Source organism: Vombatus ursinus, unplaced genomic scaffold, assembly GCF_900497805.2.
Source record: "Vombatus ursinus unplaced genomic scaffold, bare-nosed wombat genome assembly UNPS02014799.1, whole genome shotgun sequence".
Lineage (NCBI taxonomy): Eukaryota > Metazoa > Chordata > Mammalia > Diprotodontia > Vombatidae > Vombatus > Vombatus ursinus.
Window position 1 is genome coordinate 14,236,470 of NW_020954577.1, and position 25,779 is coordinate 14,262,248.

A 25,779-nucleotide genomic window follows, 5' to 3' on the forward strand; every position below is an offset into this window, starting at 1 on the left:
AAGGGAGAGACAGAGAGGAGAGACAGAGGGGAGAAAAGGAAGAGAGAGCTGCCATGTTCTAGAATCGAACACCTAGACTTTACGCAGGAGCATAAGACTCCACTGAGGACAGGGGCTGCTCGTTTCTGTCTCTTCCCACAGCCGGCATCCCACCTGGCCCCCAGCAGGCAGGACAGGCCCAGGGGCTGAAGCTGTAGTTGTATTGCTACCAGGAGGGTTCCTTGGAGCCCCCACAGCCAGGAAATGCCAGAGGCAGAACCTGAATCCGGGTCCTTCTGGCTCGAGGCCAGGTCTCCAGCCACTATGTCACACTGCTGTTCAATAAATAAATACACTTGCTTGAAATGAAATATAGGATCAATTTAGGATTTAAACCCTAAATCAATGACCAATTCTTTCAAGTGAAATTGAATCAAAAAAAGTAAAGAAATTATAGATTTTTTCTTCCTTTTTGTAAAATGTCAGAGAAATGCCAATACGCATATAAACATACACACACATATACAGACACACCCACACACACCCACCACACCTATATAGAGGGGTTTCTGTTATGAGAGTATAAGCTTAAGTGAACTGCATGTAAACCAAGGAGATGACTTCACTTATCGGGTTATCAGTGCATCTCAATACGGCTTGAGAGCGTTCCCATCTATTCTGAAGTTACGTTCAGAGTGTCTTCTGGGGACGTTTTCAGAAAGGGGGGGTGAAGCAGACTCATTCACAATCAGGCGTTTCTTTTTAGAAGCCCTTCATGGTATATGTCAGGGCTGCTAAACTTGGCACCCCACTCAGGCTGGATTATTTAAACCAAGAATAAATGGATATATTTTCTTGGAAAAATATCTATTGTTATAGCAAAAACTTGGGTTTCCTTTTTCACGAGATCATATGATTACTCGTTTCTATTTTCTTTCCGCAGGAATTCCCACGCCCCCCGTTGGCATCCTGTTATTCACTAGGAGCTTCCCCTCCCTCCCGGCGGCGGCCGGCTTGGCTATTTGCAGACAGCGCCCTGGCCATCACCGACTGGCCACACCACACTCCTCTCCACACTCTCCAGGTAAAGGGTGCTCCAGTCACAGGCTGTAACTTCCCCTTGGGACAGTGACCTCCAAGCTTTAAAATCACAGATGAGGGCAGACTTTGTTCCGCCTTCTCATTCTCCACCTAGTTGTGTCTCCCTGAGAAGAGACTTTGCAAGAATTTGTGTGTGTGGTAAAGCAAAGTGAAACACTGAATCGTAGCAGCACTGCCAGGCAGGTAGACTGAGCACGATCACCCCTGTTTAACAGCAGAGGACACTGAGGTTCAGAGAGGGTGACTGGCCTAGAGTCCCATAGCCAGTACCTGGGGTCACCTATCACCTCACCTTTCGTGGGAATGAACGGCTACTGGGCAGTAGGAACCACACACTCCCCCCGACGGATGCTCCCCTGGGTGCCCAGCCTTCCAGAAGGCAATGACCATGGGAGCCATGGGAGGCCTTATCACAGAAGGGTTGAGCTTCAATCTCTTCCATATCCATGCACTACTCACATATAGAAATTAAGAAGCAGATGTGTTTGTACAATTGGGAGAGAAAAAAAAAAAGACCAAAAGGGGTGGATAGCTTCGGGGCACAGCCACGTCTTGATAAATAAAGGGTCATGTGCCCACATGTGTCTGAGACCTCCCCGAGGCTACTGCCTCCAAGGCCTGCTCTTGTCCCAGCTTCCCTCCATGGCACCCAACATCAACCCCCCAAATAAGGAATTATAAGCATTTTGTAAGATTCCCCAAACATCCTTGAAACAAAGAGATGCAGAGAAGGGCAGAAATTCTTCATGTGTTTAGGTGAGAAGTCAAACTGATTCAGCTCTAAGTAAAGTCCATCTGGTCCTCTGAGTCACAAACACGTATCGCTGCAAATTTTAATCTACTTCTATGTCACAACGGGATCATTTTCAAAGATATTTTTCAGTCTTCACAATTGCATAATTTACCCCATCTTTGCAAGACACCTCCTGCTACCACAAAAGAATTATGGAAGATAAATGACTGTGGTGCTGTGGACCCTGCTAAGCATCTGCTGTCCCAGGCTCTGAGGTCAGGGCGAAGAGCCAGCATGAGCCCTGGTCATTCCCAGCAGGTATCCCCTGAGGTCCTGGGAGCACAGGCCAATGGGCAGGAAACAACAGAGGAAAACCATGGTCGAGTGAGTGAGAAACAGGGACCAAAGTATCGTAACTCCTGGTTATGGGTAGTTATAAGATCACACATACAGACGTACATACACACAGATATACGTACATATGTATGTTTGCGTATGCATTATCTACTTTACTTGATTAAATATAACTCACATTGATATAGTCAGGTTTAAGGTATGCAAAGCATTTTTCATTATATACATGATCTCATTTGAACTTCCTAACAACCCTGTAAGCTAAGTGCTATTACTATACCCATTTTATAGATAAAGAAACTGAGGCTGACTGACATTAAGTGACTTGCCCAGGGTCACAAAGCTAGTAGGTGTTTGAGGATGGATTCAAACCCAAGTCTCCCTGACTCGTACATTCTATCTACTAAGTTCCATAGCCTCCCCAAAACAAGAAAGCAAAAGTCACGGTCAACGCTAGAAGAAATCAGGTAGCCACAGGGTTCAATGAAAAAAAAGATGAGTGCAAATCCACCTGAATACACTTTTGCAACTGTGATGATAATGCAGTCGAGGTAATCTATACATCTATGTATATTTGTATGTGAGATGGATGGGAGGAGAGAACCGTATGAAAAGAAAAACTTGAGCAAGCTGAAGGGGAGAGAAAAGCTGAGGGAGATCAGGAATATTCATGAAGGAAACATTACTTTCAAATCTATTATTTTCAAAGGTTCATTGACAGATTTCATTTAAGTGGTGACATCTGGTTTGATGAATGAAACTGGAAAATTGATTTTCAAAGCCAATATGTATTTGGCTTTGCCGCCACACTTCAAATGGAGAAAAAGAACTTGAGATTTTACTCACATGTGGCTAATTTTTTAAAAATGTTAAATGCCCAAACAGATGCAATGCACATACTGGTGTATTTTCATTTACTTTACAAGCAAGCTTAGAGCAGTGAAATCCTGCCACCTCACCATCAAAGAAGCTCTTAGCTCGCAGGTAGCTGACGCTGAGTCTGAGCACAGACAGCTTGTCCAGCTTGGAGATGACATCTTGGGGGAAAGGCAGCAGGCTGGCCAGCCGGTCCAGCTCTGTGTTCAGCCGGTCGCGGTGTCTCTTGGACGGGTTGGACTTGACTCCTTCCAATGGCACTGGCTTTACTCTGGAGGGAAAATACACACATGTCTTAGAAAACAAAAAGCATCACATACATCCATGAATGTTTCTGCTGAAGCTTTCCATCACAATTCCTGCTGAGATATTTTCCTCAGGCACAAACAATGAAACTATTAGCTGACTCTTCCCAACTATAAATATACCTTTTTTTAAAACAAAAAAAGTGAGTGGAAAATAAAATTAATTGGAACTATGTGTAAAAATGCTTAAGTATGCATCACAGCTTTTAAAAATGGCCATTTATTAAACAGCGACCCATCAATTAAGGAGTTTGCTGAGAACAAAATTACTCTTTCAAATGATCACCTGTGAGAGGAGCAAAGCAGCCCACGCACATGAGGGTGTGCGTGGCTTCTCGGCCTCATGGAGGCTGGGGGGCAAGGCTTCTTACCCTGCAGACAACTGGAACTAGCCAGCACACAAATACCTTCTTCAGCTTGTTTTTCCCCTTAGTGTGCTCTTTATAATGTACTGCTGCCCTGCTTTTGGACTTCCCTGGACTCTCCACCATGCCTTCCTTTCCCAGGAAGCTCATCACTGGGGAATCTCATTATGCCGCAAGACCGAATCTGCCTGATCCTCCCCTCTCCTTGGCCTGCTCTGCCTGCCGGCAGGGCCTCAACTTAAAGGAGCTCAGCACAGTGATTTCCCACGGGCCACTGCTTTGGATCTCTCCAACAAGCCCATGCTGGGTACCATCTCTTCCCTCCTCCCCTGGTCTGTTAAGGACTTAGGAAGGGGCTTTACCATTGACCTTGCAGCTGAAACCCTGCCCATCAGAAGGGGAGCTCTCTGAGGGTAGCACTTGTCTGACCTGGATGGACATTTTCTCATCTGTGCGTCCCCACAGCTCTAGGAGGAAATACTGCAACTAGCATCTCTATTTTACAGGTAAGGAAACTGAGGCCCAGTGAGCTGACAGAATAGTAGGCAAGATGCTTGAGGTAACCGTAGAGGTCATCTGCCTCAACCCTCTCGGATTTTACAGAGTAGGAAACTGAGGCCCAGCGAGGCAACACTATCACCCAAGGTCATACACGGCGGATGCCAGAATCAGGACTGGAACCCAAGACCACAGCATTGTCTGCCTTGCACCCCACATTCTCCCTAAGTTGTGGGGGAGGCATCTGAACCCAGGTTTCCCTAACTCCACATGCAGGCCTCTTCCAACCACACTGTGCTGCGGCTCCCTTGCCAGAGGGATTACTGTTTTTAAAATAATTCTGAAGATTAAGTGACTGCATTAGAGGGAAGATGAAATGTAGCGATCAGCTTGGCATTATCATCTAATCTTGCCTCCAGCACCACCAGGCTGACTGCTGCAGACCCTGGGTGGTGGGTGCTGGGTTGCAGGCTCTCCTCTCCTTGGCCCATCCTCGCCAAGCTGCCCCAGGACCTGGACAAAGCCCGCATCTTAGCATGTCACCGGCCTGTGCAAGTCCCTGATGTCTTAAGCCCTTGGCAAACAGGATCCAGGCTTAGGGCCCGGCATTTCCATTCCTGTGCCGGACGGTTCAGCCACGGTGGCCTCCGTCTCCAAGACTGTCAGGCTTGGGGGCTGCAAGAGTGGCTGTCCTCCACCTTCAGTGATCAGCTCCCTCACCAGGGCCTCTGGAAGCATTCCTGAGCACCTCGGTCCTGAGTATCCCCTCCTTTTTCCTCCAATCACTACACCTGTAGGGGCTGTTTATCTGGTCTGTCTCTTTGGGATAACATAAGCTCCCTTCTGCTGGGCATCCCCAGTGCCAAGCCCAGTGACTGGCATATAGAAGGCGGCCAGCCACTAAAGGCTTGTGGGACTGAATCAACAGATACCACCACTAAGAAGGACTTTAGTGCACTTGGAATGGCTGGGGAAAAGCCTGTGACAGCCAAGCACTTGAGAGCAAACCTCTTTTGTTTGGTGCTTTGCATTTGCTTGAGATAAAATATGCTTACCCCTGATTTAAAGGGAATGGGAAGGAAGGTAAGAACAGGGAGAACATGAGAAAGAGACGGGATCTGCATCATTCCTGACCTCTCTGCAGCCTGAGACACTGTCAACGCCCCTCTTCTCCTTCATACTCTCTTTCCTCAGGTTTTTGGGACACCCCCCTCCTTACCCCTGTTCTCTTCCTACCAAGCTGACCTCTCCCTCCTCTGTCTCCTTGGCTGCAGATCTCACCCGCTAAGTGTAGGTGTCCCCCCTGGCTCTGCCCTGGGCCCTCTCCTCTCCTCCCTCTAGACTATGTCACTTGGGGATCTCAGTAGCTCCCACGGATTTAATGACCATCTCTATGCTGAGGATCCTCAGATCTACCTGTTCTGCCCCAGTCTCCCTGCGGCCCTCCAATCTCACATCTCCAGCTGCTTGTCAGACATCTCAAACTGGACATCCAAAACCGTCTTTATCTTTCCCTCCAAACCTTCCCCCCTTTCAGACGTGCCCATTACTGCCCAGGGCACTGCCATCCTCCCCATCTCTGGCTCACAATGGAGGTGGCATTCTCGATTCCTCACTACCTCTCACTGCCCAAATCCCATTTGGTGCCAAGGCCTATCAACTGTACCTCCATAATGTCTCTCCCATATGCCCCCTTCTCCCCTCTACTACTACCACCACTCTGACGCAGGCCCTCGGCTTCTCATGCCTACATGATGATGATGATGATGATGACAGCTAACATGTATATACTGCTTTCCATGTGCCAGACACTGTGCTACATGCTTTACAATTATTATCTCACTTAGTTTTCACAACACCTTTGGGAGGTGGGTACTATTGTTATCCCCATTTTACAGATGAGGCAAACAGAGGTTAAGTAACTCGCCCAGGACCACACAACTAGTAAGTGTCTGAGACTGGATTTGAACTCAGGTCTTCCTGATTCCTAGTCCAGCGCTCTACCCACTGTGCCACCTATTGCCCACAAATACCTGCTGGTGGGTCTCCTGACCGTCTTGCACTCCGTTGTCAAGGCTGATCTTTCTAAAGCCCAGATCCCTCCATCCCCACCACTCAGTAACCCCCCGTCCGAGACCTTCCTCCCCAGGAATATCAGCCCCCGACATGTCACGTCTGCTCACATCCCGCACCACCTCCAAGTGCTCTGAGGCCAGGGCGGCGGCGCTCTCCTCGCCGTCCCTCAACCAAACACTCTCTCTCCCAAGTCCCCTGGGTGTTCTCTCCTGATCAGGATGCCTGCCTCACCTCCTCTTCATTCTGGTGCCCTCCCTCTCCTGACTACCTGTCTGTCCTGTCTTGTGCATCCACCGTCATTCTCTGGTCTCCCCAATTAGACTGGGAGCTCCCTGAGGGCAGAGCCCATCTTTGGACTGCCAGCACTTAGCACAGAGCCTGACACATCGAGGGGTTACAAGTACTCGCCACTCCATGTGACAGCCAGCATCCCAGTACCACCTGAGGCAGGCCTTCGAGGGGCAGACTTGGCGTCTTTCCTCTTTTTCTTAAGTAAGTCAAATTACCCTGAGTCACCTCTGGATGATATAAGGCTATAAACTAGAGGACAGAAGTGGCACTTTTCTATATACTCCAACTCTCATCTCAGAGGCCAAGTCCAACCCATCCATGAAGCCGGAGACACTCCGAATGTCAGAGAGCGGCATTGTGGCACATCTGTTCAACATCAATGTTTAATGTACTGACATGTTAAGTGAGGAAAAGGAAAAGTCTTTATCTAAGTCCGTCTCTGGCATGTAAAAAAGATGCCCATCCGTGTGTATGTGCACGTGTGGGCACTGCATGTACATGCACGTGTGCACACTGCATGTGTGCATGGGTGAGCATTGTACAATTGTACGCATGCGCACATGTGAGCTCCTGCACTTGTCCTCTTTGTTATGTCATCCCTGCTGCAGTATATGTAATGTCTCCAATATGCTGGTATAGACATCCCTCCTCTAAGCACTCCAGAGGAACTCTTCACCATGTTGGGCGACCTCCATAGGAAGTATTTGGGAGAAAAAGGGACCAAGAGTCATAAAGGGTGAGAAAACAGAGCCAGGTTGTGATCTACACCCCAGGAAGAAGTGACAAGACCACAGACTCACTGAAATGTGGACGGACAGACGGATGGATGGATGGACAGATGGATGGATGGACAGATGGACGGACGGACAGACGGATGGAAGGACGGATAGATGGATGGACAGACGGATGGACGGACGGATGGATGGATGGATAGATGGACAAATGGATAGATGGTGGATGGACAAATGGATGGATGGATGGTTGACAGTGGAAACATGAAGTCACCAGGCACCCAAGGTACTTCTATTCAATGTAACTGGCTGCTTGGAAGCATTCACAGAGGCTTTCTTTAGCTTTCCTCCAAACCCAAATGATGCAGTACTTTTGTACTCAACGGCTCACAGCTGAAACTCTGCAGCAGAATCTCAGTGTGGGTGCCTCTTTAGACTTTGAGAACTAAACTTCACACAAACCTAGTGGAGATTACCCTTCTTGCTGAAAGAGTGAGTGAGGAGAGAGACAGAAAGAGAGACAGAGAGACAGAGAAGGAGAGGGAGAAAGAGAGTTGATTTCTGAAAAAGGGGATTTCAACTCAGACAATTTTAGAAAGGTTAGAGTTTTCAAAATTTTCATAAAAGGTACTATGAAAATGGTGAAAAAAATATACTTTGTACACAAAAAAATCTGCCTGTAAATGAGAAGGGCAGAGTTCTAAACCCAGTTCTGCCCCAACCAGACACCAACAGATACCAACATGCCTTTGGATGTGTGACAAATCCTTTCAGCCTCAGTTTCCTCTTCTCCAAAAAAATAAATAAATAAAGCAACAGGACTAGAAAGGGGACAAGTTCTCCCTTCTAGTTCCACCATCATCAAATCTAAGAAATAGGGACTTTCTAAATATGGCTGTTCAGTCCTGTTTGTGCTAAAAGCAGCTCTTTTCCTAGGAAAACGAAATCAGAATGTAGACTGAGTGGGGACCGGAGGCTAAGTCCTGATTTTATTCCAGGATCCGTCTTTGATTTATAGGACTGAATTTATAGCCACTTGGTTTGTATGTTTATCATTTTCTAAAGATATAAAATGAGGGAAAATAATGGTTCCCACAAATGTCACTGAAATGAGTGGTGAGGACACTCTGGGCAGAGGTCCTGGCACATGCTACCGAACTCCAGGTCAATTCACGGGATGGTGAAGTTTGGCTGAACTTTGTTTTAAAGTAATTCTTTGCTACAAGACGGCTTATTGGGTCGGGAATTAAATCCGACATACACAGAAATAAAAGTCACGTTAGAAACAAAAGATAGCAACATTCTAAAAAGTTCTATTATCCTACCACCTCTCATCTGTAGAGCCCTTTATAAATCATCAAGTGCTCTCGCATGTATAATCTCCATTGATTATAAAAGATGATCTGCCAAAAATCTTCAGATTGGGGGGAGGGTGTTAATACAAAAGAAAATCAATGAGTGTACTTGACAAGATGGCTTCACTTAGTATTGAACCAGTTTGTGGAAAAACAAATGCTGACTCCCCTCCCCCTGCTGCGGCCCAAGCACAAAGATGATTTTAATACACAACATATATTAAGGTAGACAAGTAAGCTTAAAAAACCGTTGGGAGCCCTCGCTCAGGCTACATATCACTGGCCAGAACTAGGGCGCCTGCTATTAACCCCACGTCGGGTAAATGGAGGCCCCTGAGCAAAGCATGGCCTGTGGGCATCCCGACTCTGGGCTTCTCAGGGAAGGACAGGATCCTGAGGTTGGCTCTTTTCTAGAAAACTGCTACTTCACCTGAAAACCATCTTACAGTCTCTCTTCCAGAAACTGCCTGAAACCTAAATCTACCAGGATCCGAATTCAGAATAAAAGACAGAAGATTGGCGGGATCACAAGAGCATTTTCCCTCGACAATACTGAGTTCTTCTAACGTATCTGTTTGTTAAAGATAAGACAAGTATAGATCTAAATAACCAAATGTTCAATCCAAATACAACTTATCCACTGCTTTTAAAATGTTCGATGCCATGTTTCTCTCCTCTCAGCAGGTAGGAATAATTTCAGAGACTTGACTCCCAATGTTTCTTCCTACCTACATGCTAAGGATGGTCCCTGCAAAAGATTAAATCATCTCCAAAAAATCAGGAAAAGAGAAAGCCACATATGGTATAAGCAAAACTCCAGTCATCTGACCCCTTAAAATATTTCATTTTTCCAAGCTACAAAAGATAAGCCCTATGCTACAGAAGGAGAGTCCTGGCTTGTTTATCTTGGGACATGAATATTGAATTTTGTGTAAATATTCATAAGTTCCACAGTAATAAGTTAAGAGAGGAGGCCCGTGGCCCCCAACAGGCCCATTTCCTCAGTGGGTTGGGCGGCAGGGGAGACCACTTCCACCTCAGGGCTAGGCCCGATCCTCCAGATGCCTCGGGGGGAGCCTGGCTCCAATAGATGCCACCAGGCACAAGGCTAGCCTGCTATTTCCTCAGTTTCCTGACTCCTAGAGACCATGCCTTGGCAAAAGAGTCACAGGGAGCCAAGGGGATGAGGCGTGTCCTAAAGACCAGGCCATTCTAAGCAAGAGGCTGGAACAGGCACGATGCTGTCACGGGAGCATTTCCAACGCACCTTCTGCCTCTGCTTGGTGCCACGGCACATGCCCAAGTTCTTCCTAGAAGCCATCAGTGTTACCTCCCTATCTGTGTGCCTCCCTTTCTTTCTTCAGGCTCTTTCTTCAGGGACCATCCCATGATATCACAGGAATAATCTTGGATTTGAAGGTGAATGTGACCTCAGAGATGATCCCATTTCACCAATGAGAAAACTGAGTCCTCCAAAGGTAAAGACCCTTCTTGGCTCAGTCCCCCAAGGAGGAAGCCCAAGGGTGAGTATCCAGCTCCCTGCTCCTGACTCCAAGCCCTGGGTCACCACACCAAGCTGAGACTTCTTTTCCCTATATCTGCCAGGGGAAGGGAGGCTTCTTTCTCCTGAATCCCAGAAAACTGTGAGTCCAGGTGATAAAATGTACCACAATTTTAATGGGAGCTGAAAGGTTTCTAATGCCATCATTGGAATAAAAGGCTGGGTGGTCCCAGTGGAGAAGACGCTAGTCTGCAAGATGAAGCTCGTGGTTTGGGGCCCGAGTGCCCACCTTTACTGGACCAGCAGATCTGCCTGGTCCCTGAACCTCCCTGACCCTCAGTCTCCTCCTCTGGAAACCCGCCTTACTTAGCTATTTATGCACAGGGGGAGTTAGGACAACAAAGCACGGTACTAAGCCCTGGGGAGGATAAGAAGCAGTAAGGTGACTGTTAGCCCCAAGGAGCTTTCAATCCAAGAGCAAAGAAAAACATCCCCTAAAATGCGCCATCGTTTCCCTTACTGAATTCCTATCTACAGCAAAGCCTAGGAAATGCCACCCTCTCCCTGAGCCGGCCCCCCCCGAAGCACCCAGGGCTGGGGGGGGGCACCTCTCTGTGATGCAGTCATCAGTGAACAATAATTTCTGCTGCAGTCATCTGCATGAACCACTGACAAACTTGGAAACAGAATACCTTTACCCCTTCCAAGGACTCTGATTTCAGCAGTAAATACTTTGTTCACACACACACACACACACACATCCCTCATATACACACACATCACTCACACACACATCACTTACACACACACACACACACCACTCACACACACATCACAAGTCCTTCATCAGTTACCCTGGCAACACAAGGGCTCTCTCCCGCTGGTGCTGAGCCCGCAGGCCGCTCCAGAGCTGCCACACCAGCCCCGGGCCAGTCCCCAAAGACTTTCTGACTCTGCTGACAGAGAAAAGCTGGCAGTCTGCAGGTGGGAGCACTCCTTGAAAACCTAAGGTTATATCCAAGGCACAATGAGACCAGGTATAAGGGTCAATTAATGGTTGAAATATCACACCAGAATAAAACTGACTATATCTCTTGTAATTATTTTAACTAGTTACATCAGATATAAATCGCATACTTTGTTTCCCTCTTTTAGGGACCTGCATTTCAGTGGTGTGAGGAAGACTCGGCATATCTACGAAGGAATCCGGATCTATCTGCCCAGCTCAGCTCCTTAGAGACTTTGACGATTACCTGGTCATTGTGAGACACTGAGTGACCTGCCCAGGGCCACACAGCTCGTCAGAATCCAGGTCTTCTGGACTCCCTCAGCTCTCCACTATGACGCTGCCCTGCCTGATATTGGGGACCCAATTTTATAAACCCTTTAAACATCCTCGAGTACTGGTACCCCCCATCCTGGACTTCAAAGAACAGCATCGCAGTCAGGCTAATAACTGTGAAGGGCAGTGAGCGACATGCTGAGCACACTGTGTGTGCTGTGGAGGGAGGCAGGCCCAGACCCCAACTCTTCCCAGGGGAGCATGGGTCAGTCTCCAAAGGAGGGGCCACTCCCCGCATCAGGTGTTCACCTGGCACTGAGCTGGACACACAGGAGACCTCTGAGCAACACCTGGGAATGCAGCATGAACCCGCGACAATACTCCAGAACTGCCAAGCGAGCAGGCCTCTGAAGTCACCGAGGCCAGCCTCAACCTAAGGCATGAGTCCAGTCAGAGCTGCCTCCCCCCAACAGCCTCAGGGGTCAGGGGGCTCACGACCTCCCTGAGACACCGGTTCATGGGCCAGGAGCTAACTGGTGAGGAGTATTCTTTAAACTGAGTTGAAATCTGCCTCCTTATACCTTCCCCCCAGGTCTCTTATTTAACTTTCTGCAATATACCAAAAGAACACTGGCACGTCAGATCATATGAATAAACACACACAATGACATTAAGGCAACTTTTGGTTTTTTTTCATATTTTGTTGCTGTCCAGTCGTGTCCGACTCTCCGTGACCCCCTTTGGGGTTTTCCTGACAAAGCTACTGGAGTGGTCTGCCCATCTCCTTCTCCAGCTCATTTTACAGATGCGGAAACTGAGGCAAACAGGATGACATGACTTGCCCAGGGTCACACAGCTAGTAAGTGTCTGAGGCTGGATTTGAACTCAGGAACATGAGTCTCCCTGGCTCCAAGCATGGCGCTCTATCCAGTGTGCCACCTTTTCATTTTTGTCTGTATCTAAAAGCCTTGGAATTGGAGACAGAGGATCTGGATTCTAATCGTGGCTCTTCCACTTGACTTACTTCCTGTGCGGCCTTGGGCAAATGCCTCACCTCGCTAGGCTTCAAGAGATGGGACTATGATGCCTGCCCAATGTCTCCACACCAATAAGCCTGGCGATGGCCCCAAGAGCCCCTGGAAGGAGGACCGCCTGGCTGTAGCAAACACTTGGCACGCCTCTACAGCAGTTCATACTGGACTGGGGAAATGGTGATCTAATAAACAATTACTGTCTTCTGGTAAGAAGCTCCCACTAAGAAAGGATGAAGACGGTAATTATTTTTATTTGTTCATAGGGTTCTTTTTTTTCTTTTTTCCAATGGGTAAATTCACAGTTAAGCAGAACTTTTTCTCGTATGCCTAATTTTTCAAGGAAATCATCCATAGCCCTTTGCATGCTTGTTTCATAAAATCATCTGAAACGAAATTGGGGAAAGCAGAAGCAACAGCTCAGGTTCAAGACTTTAGTTAAAGTGCCTGGAATTACCGATGCTTCCGATGCCCCCTCTACTCTGAGGTCTGAGCCACAGGAGCGCTCTGGCAAAGAAACACAATTTCAAATGTCACAGCTGTGATCAGATTTCACCAAAAGACATGTGGCAACATCCTTATTTTAACCCAATCTCGCTGTCTAATTTAATCCTAGACAAAAGGTGAATCTTCCCTAGATAAATGTTCACCCAGAACTCACAGAAGATCTACAAAGGAATATAACTGAATCTTTTTTTTGAAAAATACAAACAAGGAGCAAATGACAACAAATCACAGATTTATTTTACCTATTTTCTGATACTAAAAATAGCAATAATGTGAGACTCTCAATACCGTGCCTTGTCTTTCTCGTAATAGGCTTCAATGACTTCTTCAAATCCTTCTCCAATCCTAAAACCTCACATATCCGGAGATAATTATAAAAGTATTACTGAAACAAAAAGGTTGGAGAATCTAAATTTAGTAATAGGCTAATGGTCGGTATAACTGCCTCATCAAAAGAAAAAAAACATAGCCCCTTTTTCTTCCACTAATAAAGACAGAATAAGAGTGGCTATGGTGAGTGGAGAGGGGATGGTTTGGACATCAGGCAGAGCCTGGGGTGGAATCCTGGCTGTGACATCTGTGTGATCCAGGGCAAGTCACTCAGCCTCTCTCCGAGCCTCAGTTTCCCCAGTGGGATAAGTGAAGCAGAGGACGTTTGCACCGCCTGGGCCCTAGAGGTCAGATGTGGAACCTCATAAATCCCCTGGTGACTTTTACAGATGAGGAGGATGAGGCCTCGGGGGAGACACTTTGCCAGTTCTATGGCACAGGGCAGGGGCAACCTTACAACCTAGGTCCTCTGACAAGAAATCTTGTGCTTTGGGCTCAACGCTATCCTCCCCAATGAGAGGAAAGTGCATTGTAAAGCTTCAAGCACCATAATAAATGTGCTAGCACTCAGAAAATGGGTTTGCACACAGACATGTGGGGCTGGCTACATAAAAGGATGCATTTTCTACTAGGGAGCAGAAACGCTGTTATCAAACACTGGAATGGGTTGTCAAGGGAGGCTACAGTAGAAACTCCTCTGGCCCACTCTAAGAATAGATTCTGATGTGACCCAGATGGCTCAGGCAGGCACTCATCCTGAAGGCAGGGGATGCACCCAATTCTTCAAGGTCTCTCTGCACTGAGCGAGGCGCTAGGGTTCCCCGGCTCTGACGGCCAAGAAACCAATGAACACTCTGGCAGCACTTTGCCCAACAGAGCAGAGGCAGACAGGGGCTCGGGATGTGGCTTCTATGCTGGCCACTGGGGGGAGCTGAAACCGTGCAGTGCCTGCAGCAGGCGGCACATGTCAGGAGATTAGGAGCTGAGGGAGAGGGTCCCTGGAGATCAGGGATCACCTCTACTTTGCATGGAACAGGGGCAGGGCCAGAATTCCACCCCCTCCCCACCAATTCCAAATCCAGAGCTTTTTCTACTACACCAAGACGGCTGGGAAGGTCCCAGGTTGAGTCCACACTTTAATGAAAATTCCTATTCGCTTTTTTCTATTAAAAAGGCAGCCAAAAGCAAGGCAACAAAACGTTTTCACTAGAAGTATATTAAAATGAGAAGTGCCGTATATTCAAAGTCATTAAACTTCTACCAAAAAAAAATGAGTTCCCAAACTTGCTCATGTTCTTAGTGGAGTTCGATGTAAGGTCCTACAAGACTGGACAGATCCATCCATCCACCAACCGCAAAACTCTGGTACCCTGAGAAAGAAAGACTCGGGGAAAAGATTTCTGAGTTCAAGACTTCAGTGCTTAATGCACTGAAACCAAACTGACCAGAGAGTTCTCGGGCCAAGCTTTAGGATTTCCCCCCCAAGAATTCTAGTGCAGGGTAAGCTTCATCCTCTTCTAGTTTTTAATTATCTGATGATTTATATTCATCTTTAAAATGAGAATAAAGTCAATGAAATGATGATTACCTTCTCCCCCCCCCCCAACTCCCACCTCCCTCAAAATGTGAACTGGACACTGAAGAACACTGACTTTGACTGGTGGCTTTTCTCAGAGCATCCCCAGCACCCAGACCCTGTTCCTGCAGCCCAACGGGTCCCCTGCATACCAGGGCCCTGTTCTTCCCACTGCCCAAGTGGATCACATGCAACGGTCGGCCTGAAGGTATTCGTGTTAGTAGAGACTGGATGACTGCGAACCATCCCTTAGTAACAACAGAGAAGTTGGAGAAAAGGAGAGGTGAAGTGGGCAAAAAGTCCTAATTCATTCCATTCTTCATTGCATCTCACTTGTCCTATCTGGGATGTGAAATACAGAACATGATCTACACCGGACAAAGATGACAGAGTTTTCAATACCTATGCTTTCCTTTCAGGATTAAACAGAAGTTTCTCATAACTTCAGAACTAACTCTGCCTCTCAGATGGGATAACAAAGAAAATATTAAAATGTCACTTTGTCTAAGATGACTTGCAGAACTCAGTGAAAAACACAAGGAATTATATATTTTTAAAAAGCTGCCTAAAAGAATCAATATCTTATTAAAGATGACTTTAGCAGCATAATCCTGTGATCTGACACACAGAAGAACAACCAAAGGATCTATGGAATCTAGAATACTTCCGCACTTTCCATCTACTCTATTCATAAACATATGAACACGAATTGTGCACATACCAATATTTTAAGTGTCCTAAGCAAAACCTAAACTCCACAAATACATTTTTAAATACAAAGTGTCTTATAAGATGTAAAGTGTTTGGTTTTGTTTGAGTTATCAATGCAGCTACTCTACAAGTCACCAGCTCACAATACTTCCAGTGCAGGCAGGAAATCCCAGACTCAGCTAAAAACCCCACATAATGCACACTGTCTAAAGATGCTGCTGTCAAAGTTGGTACATGCTATTTTAATTAGTGTCTATTTATGGTACAACTATGGAGTTCATACGTTAATGTCAATTTAGGTTTTTCAGACTTAACTCTAAAGAAGTAAGATCACTGAGACCAAAGAGGAAAACTCGAAAACTTAAATGAGCTATTTCACATTTAAAGAAACTTTCTTCAAATTAATTAATTCTAGCTACTTCAAACATAATTGGCATGCAACTATTTTTGAATGTTTATGCATGAGGAATACTTCCAATTTTACAGAGTATAGTTGCGAAATCCATTGTAATCCTGCTTATCAATACTTGAAAGCAAAGGTGAATTAAATATATTAATAACAACAAATGAAAATACAGGAAAACAGCTAACTCTAAGAATGAATTTTAGATATAAGAGAGACTTGTGTTTTAAAAACTTTCCTGCATCTGTATACTTGAACCACCCAAACTGTGGCAGTGGACAGACGGCCACACTTGAACTCAGGAAGACAGACTTTGAAGTCACTCTCTCATAAACAGGAGCTGAGATCTCAAGGGCAAATCACAACTTCACAGTAATGCAGCTGACTCTCCAAGCCTACAAATTACAATGAGTTAGAGATCCGCACTGGTGGAGAGAGTTTCCTACTGAGAATTCCTCACAACTCTAAAATCACCATTTTCAAAAATCACACATGAAGACAGCTGTTATTTTGTACTCTGAACAGAAAGCTCCTGAGAAATTCTCAAGTTCAGGAAAAGAAAAAAAAACACATACAACTATATTCAAAGTTTGGGGATTTAACAGTGACAAAGAGTATTTCCATTAAAAGGGGCAGGGGATGCTAGCCTAGACATAGTTTTCTGCAAAAAGATCAAACAGCTAGGTCAGTGAGCCGCTTTCCTGGCCTTTATTTCGGTGCCAATGAATAAACAGGGAGGCTGGAGGGGACTCCTGCACCTAGGTCCACCTGGGACACCCACCCGCGAAGGTTAAACCTGTCCTGGGAAAGCGGACGCTAAGGGGAGCGCCAGGAGCCTCCAGGAGCGACCCGCGGGCCCGGCTGGACAGCTCTGGGCTCCTGCCTCCCCCTCCCCCGCCCCCTGAAGCCCCTCGCCGGCCGCCCCAAGAAACTCGGGCCCGCGTGGCCGAGCGGTCAAGGGCTGGGGGCTGACCCGGGCCCGGGAGCCGGGTGGCGCCGCTGCCAGGGGGCCCTTCACTCCCTGGGCCAGGGGACCAGCACGAGCCCCCAGAGCGTGTGTGCGTGTGCATGTGTGTGAGCGTGTGCGTGGAAGTGTGAGCGCGTGAGTGTGTAACCGTGAGCAAGTGGGTTTGCGTGTACGTGAGTGTGTAAGGGTGTGCGTGAGTGTGCGGGGCACGAGCCTCCGAGGGGCCGGGCGGGGGAGGCACGGGGTCCCGGGCTCCTTCGCTTTACAGGGCAGGAAACCGAGGCCCGAGGCATGCGGCCGGGCGTCCTAGCAGGGGGCGGCAAGCACGGCAGCCCCGGCCTCGGAGTCGCAGCGGCCGCGTCTACACCGCCCCGGGTGGGCAGGGCGCTTACGTTTTCTGCACCGGCTTCCTCCGCTTGCGGCTGGCGTAGGTGATGTGGGAGCCGCCCGCGCCGCTCATGGCGGCGGGCCCCGCGGGGTGCGGGCTGCGGGCTGCGGGCTGCGCGCGGGCTCCAGGCGGCCGCAGGTGAGGCGGCGGGCGCGCGCAGCGGGGGGGGGGGGGGGGGGGGGGGGGGGCAGGGGCCGCGCGCGTCCGCCGCCTCGGGGGCTTCCCCGGCTCCTCCGCCCGCCCGCCCGCGATCTCGGGGCCGCCGCCGCCGAGGCTGCTCCTGCCGCCGCCGCCGACAAGCCACCCCGGGAACTGCGTCCCCGCCCGGCCACCTCCAGGCAGCCTGACAGCCGCGCCCTCCGGCCCCGCCCCTCCCGCCCCGCCCCCCTCGCCCCGCCCCTCTCGCCCCGCCCTCCCAGGCCCCGCCCCCGGGCTCTGCCCCGGCCCCGCCCCTCTTGCTTGCGTCACCGCGGCGGACGTGCCGCCCCTCCTCCGGCGCCATCTTGGTACGGTCGGGAGCGCAGCTGTGACCCGGAGCCCGCCAGACCCAGGGGCTCGAAGGATGCTGCGGTTCCCGCCTTGGCTGCTGGGAGGCAGCGCGGCGCCGCGGGCCGAAGCCCCCCCCCCCGGCACATGGGCATGGGCCCTGCAGGAAGTGGGCCTCAGTTTCCCCCTCCGTAAAACGAAGTCGTGCCAGCTGCGCTCGGTGCGCGCGAAGTCCTGGAGGCCAACAGCCCGAGTCGCCTGCACTCTGGGAGGGCGCCCCGAGGCGGTGGCCCCGCTTACCCGGGTGCGGGGCAGGCTGTCGGCGCGTGGCCGTCGGGGGGCCCACGCAGCCCCCAGGTGCCCAGGCTCCCCGGGGCGCCCCTCCGAGCTCCGCAGCCCCGCGATGCCCCGGTGGGGAGACAGTCCAAGCTTGTTTTCTGGAGCCTGCGTTCCCTGCAGCTGAGATGGGCAGCACCTGCGAGGTGGCTCCAGGGCAGGGTCTGCGGGGGCACCGGGGATTCCCGGACCTCAAGGAAGGAGGGGAGCTCTGCTCTCGGACCCGGGTTCTGGCGTGGGATCTGCCGTTGTCTTCCACTTTTCCCATGACCTTGGGAATGTGTCTTCTCCCTTTCCACCTCATTCCCCTCCTCTGTTCGGTGCTCTCTGCAGGCTTGATTTGTGAATCTGATCATTAAGGGCTAAGTCCTAAAATTTTCAATTTTACTTCTTTCAGAAGTGGGGGGTGGGGTGGGGACAAAAAAACCCTGCCTGCAGAGGTGGTGAATTCCCCTTAGACACTGCTAGAGTAACAGTCTTGCTGACTTGGCAGGTGTGTGGTAGAGGATTTCAATAAAGGCATTCGTTCTATGGGGCTACAAGCCCCCAGCTTAGCAATGCCCTTCCTAAAATGTCCTACTTAGGACTGAAGACAATAATCCCACGGTCATCTGCCCACAGCAATCACCTCCTTTTTCTAGGATGCCATAAGATTGAATTTTTTCTTTAAAAACAAGCAAATGATGGAATTCCATATCCCCTTGTTAATTCGTAAGTAGCTTTCAGTCTTTTTCGGAGAACTGCCCTCTGGCCAGATTTCCCCCATCTCATTCCTGTGAAGCTGATCTAGACCAGAGACGTAGAGATGTCGAGGTTGAAGCTGGAGACGCAGGCTTGTCAGCTGTATCGGCAGGGACGTTACTGCTACAGAAGTGCCAGGGAACGCTGTGGTTGTGGATGACAAATGTAGGGAAAAGCTCTAGGGACGGAGCCTTAGGGGAAACCCACATTTAGGGAGTGTGGGCAGAGGAGACAGAACTGGGCCCATCAGAGAGATGACAGAAAGTTCCTGGGCAAAGCCAAGATGAGCTGGGGGAGAGAGGGCTGATACTGGAGAGGATAACCCAGCGGCGTCATCAGCTTCAGAAAGGATTAGGGCTGATGGAGGTTGACGGAAAGCTATCACTACACACTGCATTTTAGAAAAGACATTAATGAGATGGGGAACATCCTACAGAGGGCACCAGAATGGTGAAGAAAACTTAGAGGTTGTCTAGTCTAATGCCCTCATTTTACAAATGAGAAAACTGACACCCCGTTGGACTAAGTGACTTACCCAAGGTCACACAATTAGTAAGCTTGTTGTCTCAGGTCCTTGAGCTCCAAATTCAGCCCTCTTTGCTACTCAGCCATGCCATCTCAAGAACATGCCATCTGAAAAGAAGTCTTAAGCTCAGAGAAGAGAGGGTTTGGGGGCATCTGATATCCATTCTGAAGTATTTCACAGAGGAGGAATTTGTCCTGTCTGTGGTTTGTACATAGAGGTTTGCATGTTATGTCCCTATTAGACTGTCAGCTCCTGAAAGCAAGGGCTGTCTTTTTGCTTTCTTTGTGTCTCAGGTTCTTTGCACAGTGCCTGGCATATAAAAGACACAGCACGAGACTTGTTCGGTGTGGCCCCAAATAATAGAACCAAGGGCAAATGGTGGAAGTCACTAAAAGGCACACCTTGGTATCAGGACAGCCTTCCTGACGGAGCTGTCCAAAGTCGAAGGGTCTTTCTCTGGGAGTAGTGAGCTACCCCTCAATGACCATCCTCACCTAAAGACTGGCGAACCACTTGTCCAGTGGATGGGAAGGGAAATTGGTCACAGTGGATGGCCTCTGATGGTTCTGCATCTGTCAGTACAGGAGTCGGCTCATTTTGTGGCCTTCAGGAGAGTGGTCGTGGGAGCTAGATTTAAAAGAAGCTAAGCATGTGAGTGGGTGATGCAAAAGTGAAATTATCAAATGGAGATTACTCCTATGGAAACCTTGGTGGTGACAGAAACAGAAGGCAGTAGCTTTGAGAGCCAACATAGGTTTTTTTTTGGTTTTTGTTTTCTTATGAGTTGGTTGTTTTTTATAAGAGCAGAATGTGGTTGATAAGAAGAAAGTCCCTAGAGACACCAAAATATTTGTAACAACATTTTTTTTTTTTTTGGTGATAAAGAGTTGGAAACGTGTAAATACTCCTTGATTGGAGAATGGCTGGACAAATTGTGGACATGAATGTAATGGAAGGTGACTGTGCTGTAAGAAATAACAAATGTGAGGAATACAGAGAAGCATGAACAGATCTACATGAACTGATATCAGCAAAATGAATTAAGCAGAGTCAAGAAATAATAGACACAATGACTACAACAATGGAAATGGAAAGAACAACCACACAAAAAATCAGAAGTCAAATTTTCGTCATTATTGAGAGCAAACATGGCTTGAAGGAAGAAATATGAGAAGATAACCAGATGGGAGATGGGAGTTCCAAAGTGTTGAACATTGCATTTATTTCCAGAGTTTTTCAATTTATTGATCAATGATGCTGATTTTCTCTGCTTTTTCTTTTCTTTCTTTTTTTTAGCATTTAAAAATTGCCATTTGCAAAAAATAAACAAAAATTAAAAAGTTTTAAATGCTATTTGCTATGTGGAATAGCTCTTTGAGAGGGGCAAGGGTATTGGGAGAAATGATGGTAATATGAAGAAAAAAAACAAAGATATCAATAAAAACTTATTTAAATAAAAAAGAAAGAAAGAAGTGGGGAGGCCTTCAGGGGAAGGATTCAAAGGAAAAGGAAAAATTGAAGATGCCAGGAGAGACAGAATGAATGGATACACATTTATTAAATGTTTATTCTTAAGCATTTAATATAGGCCAAGCGAGCTGAAGGAAGACAAATCTCTGCCCTCCAGAAGCCTGCATTCTAGTTGAGAGACTTCTAGTCTGCTGCCATCATCTGCCAAAAGGCTGGGTGGCCATAGGTGTTTGAAGAGTGAAGAAAAAGGTTAGAACAGTTACTATGGGGAAATCACCAGCAAGAGCACGAAATGAACAGCCACGGCTGCCGGCATAGGGAGAGAACTTTGTGCCTTTGGATTGCTGCATTCTCCCTCACGGTGCTGCGGTGCTTGGAAAGCTGGGCCCAGAGTCAGGAAGGACTGGGTTGGAGTCCAGCATCTGAGCATCTCAGGCTCACTTAAGCTGGAGGAGATCCTTGAACTCTCAGCATCCCAGGCGGCCTGGCGTAGCTCTCACTCCAAGTTACAGAGCAGAGGCTGCTCTGCAGTGGTAGAAGGTGCTTCCACACTGGGAGTTCCTGCACTAATGAAATCACAGGTTTGAACTGTCTTCCCTCCCATCCTTCAAATAACCTCCCACAGTCTCCTTTGACCCTCACCTACAGACCCACATATACCTGTGAAGGTTGATGATGCCTAAGTTTTGGCCCCATGTTACAATTGAGGAAATACCCTCTCAGAGGTAAAGCGCTATGCCAAAGTCACAGTAGACTCAAATTTAGGCCTTTTGACTTCAGATCTTGCTCATAGACTCCGCTGCCTGCCCCTTCAGTGGCAGGAAGATGGCTGACCAGCCTGGGACACTTGCATTTCAACGTAAATAGCATAACATAGAGTGAATCATGGCGTGGTGATCGTGGTGACCAACCTATGGTAGCCTGGGAGTGGGAAGGGAGAAAGGGAGGGCTGGCATAGACCAAGAGCTGAGGGCTGGGCTTGGCAAACATGGCAGAAAGTCAGGGGCTGAGGGATCCTCTGGTATGACTGGGGATGTGGTGAAAATGGTTCTTTCCTGCCCAGGTAGAGCCACAGAGTCAGAGAACGTGGGAGTTGGAAGCAGCCTCTGGGCCCATGTGGTGGGAGTCCCAAATCCAGTGTAGCCTGAAGGGGGCTTTGGACAAGACATCTGAAACCCAGCCCTGGCCCCCACCCAGCCCATCGGTGGTTCTTTAATATACACCGTCAAGATCGCCAATTTCCAGATTGGAATATTTTGTGACCAGAAACTGTAGGACATCAGTTCTCTTAAGACTTATTTAATGGGATTGTAAATTGTGAATGAGGGTTACAATGATTGGAGCATCACTGAGATTAAGTCTCTTCTATCACTTCCAGGTAGACTGTGACATCCTGCTATTGTGAAAATAATCCCCCCCTTTTTTTTTTTTTTTTTGCTAGACAATGGGGTTAAGTGACTTGCTCAGGATCACACAGCTAGTAAGTGTTACGTGTCTGAGGCCGGATTTGAACTCAGGTCCTCCTGACTCCAGGGCTGGTGCTCTATGAACTGTGCCACCCAGTGCCTCTTATTGTGAAAATAATCTATACGACATTGACTTGGCACTTTAAAGTTTGCAAAGCGCTTTATAATTGTTACCTCATTGCATCCTTATAGCAGCCCCATGTCAAACTCAGTCAAATGAAATTGCACAGTGGATACGGTGCCTGGCCTGGAGTCAGGAAGAGCTGAGTTCAAATCCAATTTTAGACATTGACTAGCTGTGTGACCCTGGGCAAGTCACTAAACCTCTGTTTCCTCATCTGTAAAATGGGGCTAACAATAGCACCTACCTCCCAGGGTTGTTGAGAGTACCAAACGAAATCATATTTTTAAAGCACCTGCCACTTAGTAAATGCTATGTAAATGCTAGCTGTTATTATTTTCTGGGGCTGTATCACTAATGAGTGTCTAAGCATTATTTGAACTCAGCTCTTCCTGATTCTAAGTCCAGGGCTCTAGCTACTATACCACTTAGCTTCCTATGATGCTGTTGAGCTAATAGCCTACTGATATTGGTGGCATTTTCAAGGTTGGTATCCATTTCCCCCATTCTTACCTGCACAATGGTAATGATCAATTTATATCAATCCATCAACATTCTTTCTTCTTCTTGAGCTGTGGAAACATGTCAAGGGAGCTGAATGTGGGTATGGGTGTTGCCTATGGCAGTGAAATGGACCAAATGTAAGTGGGGTTGTGAAATGATGGTTATGTCTCCATTAAGCTGATAAATGAATACATGAATGAATGAATGAATGAATGAATGAATGAATGAATGCATTTATCGATCCCTTACTATATGCAAAGCACTCTGCTAAGTTCTGGGGACAGAGACAATCCCTTTTCTCGAGGGCTCACATTCCAATTGGAATAGATGCCACACTAGGAGGGTCCAGCTACAGGGCAGAGAGAACATCCCACAAGCACTTTGGGTGCCGCAGCAGAGCCGATGGCAAGCCGATGGGGCTGGAGATGAGATTCTGAGCTCTTCACGGCAACAGACTGTCTTTGGCTTTTCTTTGTCTCACTAGAGCTTGGCATAATGCCTGGCACATAGTAGGTGCTTAATCAATGTTGATTGACTGACCAGAAGGCACAGCCTCAGTGGATCCAGGCTTCCACTGGTCAGTCTGGCAGGGGGGAGCGCTTGGTGGTTGGTTCTGTCCTCTGGTGCCCAGTGGGACTTGGTAACTTGATTGCTTTATTTAGCGTTAGCAGATGAGGTGATATTAAAGACTGCACTTTAATGCTGTAGCTCCATTCCAAGGAATGCCTGGAGCACAAAGAGTAGAACTGGGCAGTGAAGAGGCAATCCTGGCAGGTGTTTCTGGACTCTTGACATCTGCACTGGCTCTGGCTGGTCAGTCACTCAATCAATAAGCATTTGTTTAGCATCTGCATTCTGTCATGGTCCCACCGAGCTGGGAAGGCTGAGAGTAGCTGAGAGTAGATCCCCACCCACCCCAGTGGTGGGGACAATGCATCTGTTGTCCAAGGACCAGCTTAGGTTCACGTGGAGAGATTCATTGTCAAGCCAGGTGCAAAGACTATCCATGAAGTGGAGGGGTGGAGATCTGCGCTGGTGAATGGGGTGTCCACAGGGGTGAAGTCATACCTCTTTGAAACACCGAAGTAGAAAAGTCAAATCAGGTAGTGCAGACGCTCCACGTTTGTCCTGTTCTACCTCAAGTGCATTGTGGACTGAAGGACCCCTAAAATTGCTCCGTTTCCTTTTGTGCACCCACACAAGCAAGGTGGAAATGAATCAGTCAGTCAGCACCTACTATGTGCTTGGCACTGGGGATATGAAGAAAGGCCAAAGCCAGTCCCTGTCCTCCTAGAGCTCAGAATCTAACAGGAGAGGCAACATGCAAACAACTGTGTACAAACGAGATATGTATAGGATCAACTGGAAATATCTCAGAGGGAAGGCGTTGGAGTTAATGTGGATCAGGCAGGGCTTAAGGAGTTAAGCTATATTTACAGAAACAACTACAAAGGTAAGAGAGGGGACATTAAAATCTTCTGAATGGGAAAGGGATTTTTTTTATATTTTTTATTTTTATTTTTTTGGGGAAAGAGATTTTAAAAGTCCTCTGATTCTGCGAGTAGGCCCGCCACTCAACTAATTGGAAACCCCTCAAGGGCAGGGACTCTCTCTTTGACTCTTTTTGCATCCCCAGTACATCCCTGGTGCCTGGTGCATAGTAGGCACTTATTAAAAGTTTACTGACTGACCACACCAAGAATACAAAAATCTAACCTGTTTTAAATCTGTACAAAAGCCGGGAGAATTCCCAAGCAGGCTCAGAATCCCAAAAAGTAGCCATTTGTAGCAAGAGCACTTTATATTTTTTTGACACAGTAAACACTTAATATATTGATTTATAGAATCTAATAGAACTTAGTGGAGGGAAACTATTAAATACTCATTAAAATAATTGTTCTTTATTTCTTAGGAAACCTGATTTTGAGAAACTTCGGATAGACTCAAGTGGACAGATTTGTGTGTCTCCTCCACCAATGAAGCCAACCGATCATATGACTCGACTCTTTTCCGTGTCCTCCCCAAAGTTTCACAAAGGGGGTCCACCAATGTACTGACATCCTTCCTTATCTTCCCCAACATAGGGAGGATAGCAGTGGAGTGCTGGCTGTCCACCGATGGTCTGGCACCTTTCTTCCATAACCAGCTTCTTCTCTTCTTAGCAGGCATTTCACACTTTAGCCTGAATGTACCCAGAAATCTAAAAACCAAAACAAAACACTTTGTTTTCATATTTTGCATCCAAACTTTGCGTAATCCTCCTTTTAAGTCTCTGATTGCTATAATGAAATATTTAACAGCAACAAAGCTGGGTCATTTTATTTATGTACTTGAGGGAGAGAACAAAAGATACAGCAAAGAGAGCTCTCCAGCTGAAGTGAAAGGACAGGGTTTGAATTCTGCGTCTGCATGTTGTGTATCCTTCATAAAGTCATGAAACGTCCTGATCTTGGTTTCTTCATCCATAAGATGATGATGATGATGATGATGATGATAGCATTTCTTTAGGACTTTCAAGTTAACAAAGCACTTTACATTTTCCATTATCCATTTGAGCCTCACAACAACTTTGGGAGGTAGATGCTATTGTTATCCCCATTTTACAGATGAGGGGACTGAAATCAGAGTTTAAGAGACTTGCCCCGTTCACACAGTCAGTAAATATTTGGACTAAGATTTGAACTTGGGTCTTCCTGATGAAAGCCAGGACTGGAATCAGGAAGACCTAAGTTCAAATCCAGCCTAGCTGTGTGACCCTGGGCAAGTCAC

General features: G+C 47.6%; 1 protein-coding gene across 1 annotated transcript in view; it reads right to left on the reverse strand.

Annotated features, from left to right (window-relative positions):
• AHR (aryl hydrocarbon receptor) overlaps positions 1-17,446 on the reverse strand; it is a 68,118-nt gene extending 50,672 nt beyond the window's left edge. The window contains exons 1-2 of the mRNA XM_027872364.1: positions 17,365-17,446; positions 3,127-3,314 (exon numbers count right to left, since the gene is read on the reverse strand). Coding sequence (XP_027728165.1) covers positions 3,127-3,314; positions 17,365-17,432 — 256 coding nt within the window. The 5' untranslated portion in view covers positions 17,433-17,446. The remainder of the gene's footprint in view (positions 1-3,126; positions 3,315-17,364) is intronic.
• Between the last annotated feature and the right edge of the window lie 8,333 nt (positions 17,447-25,779).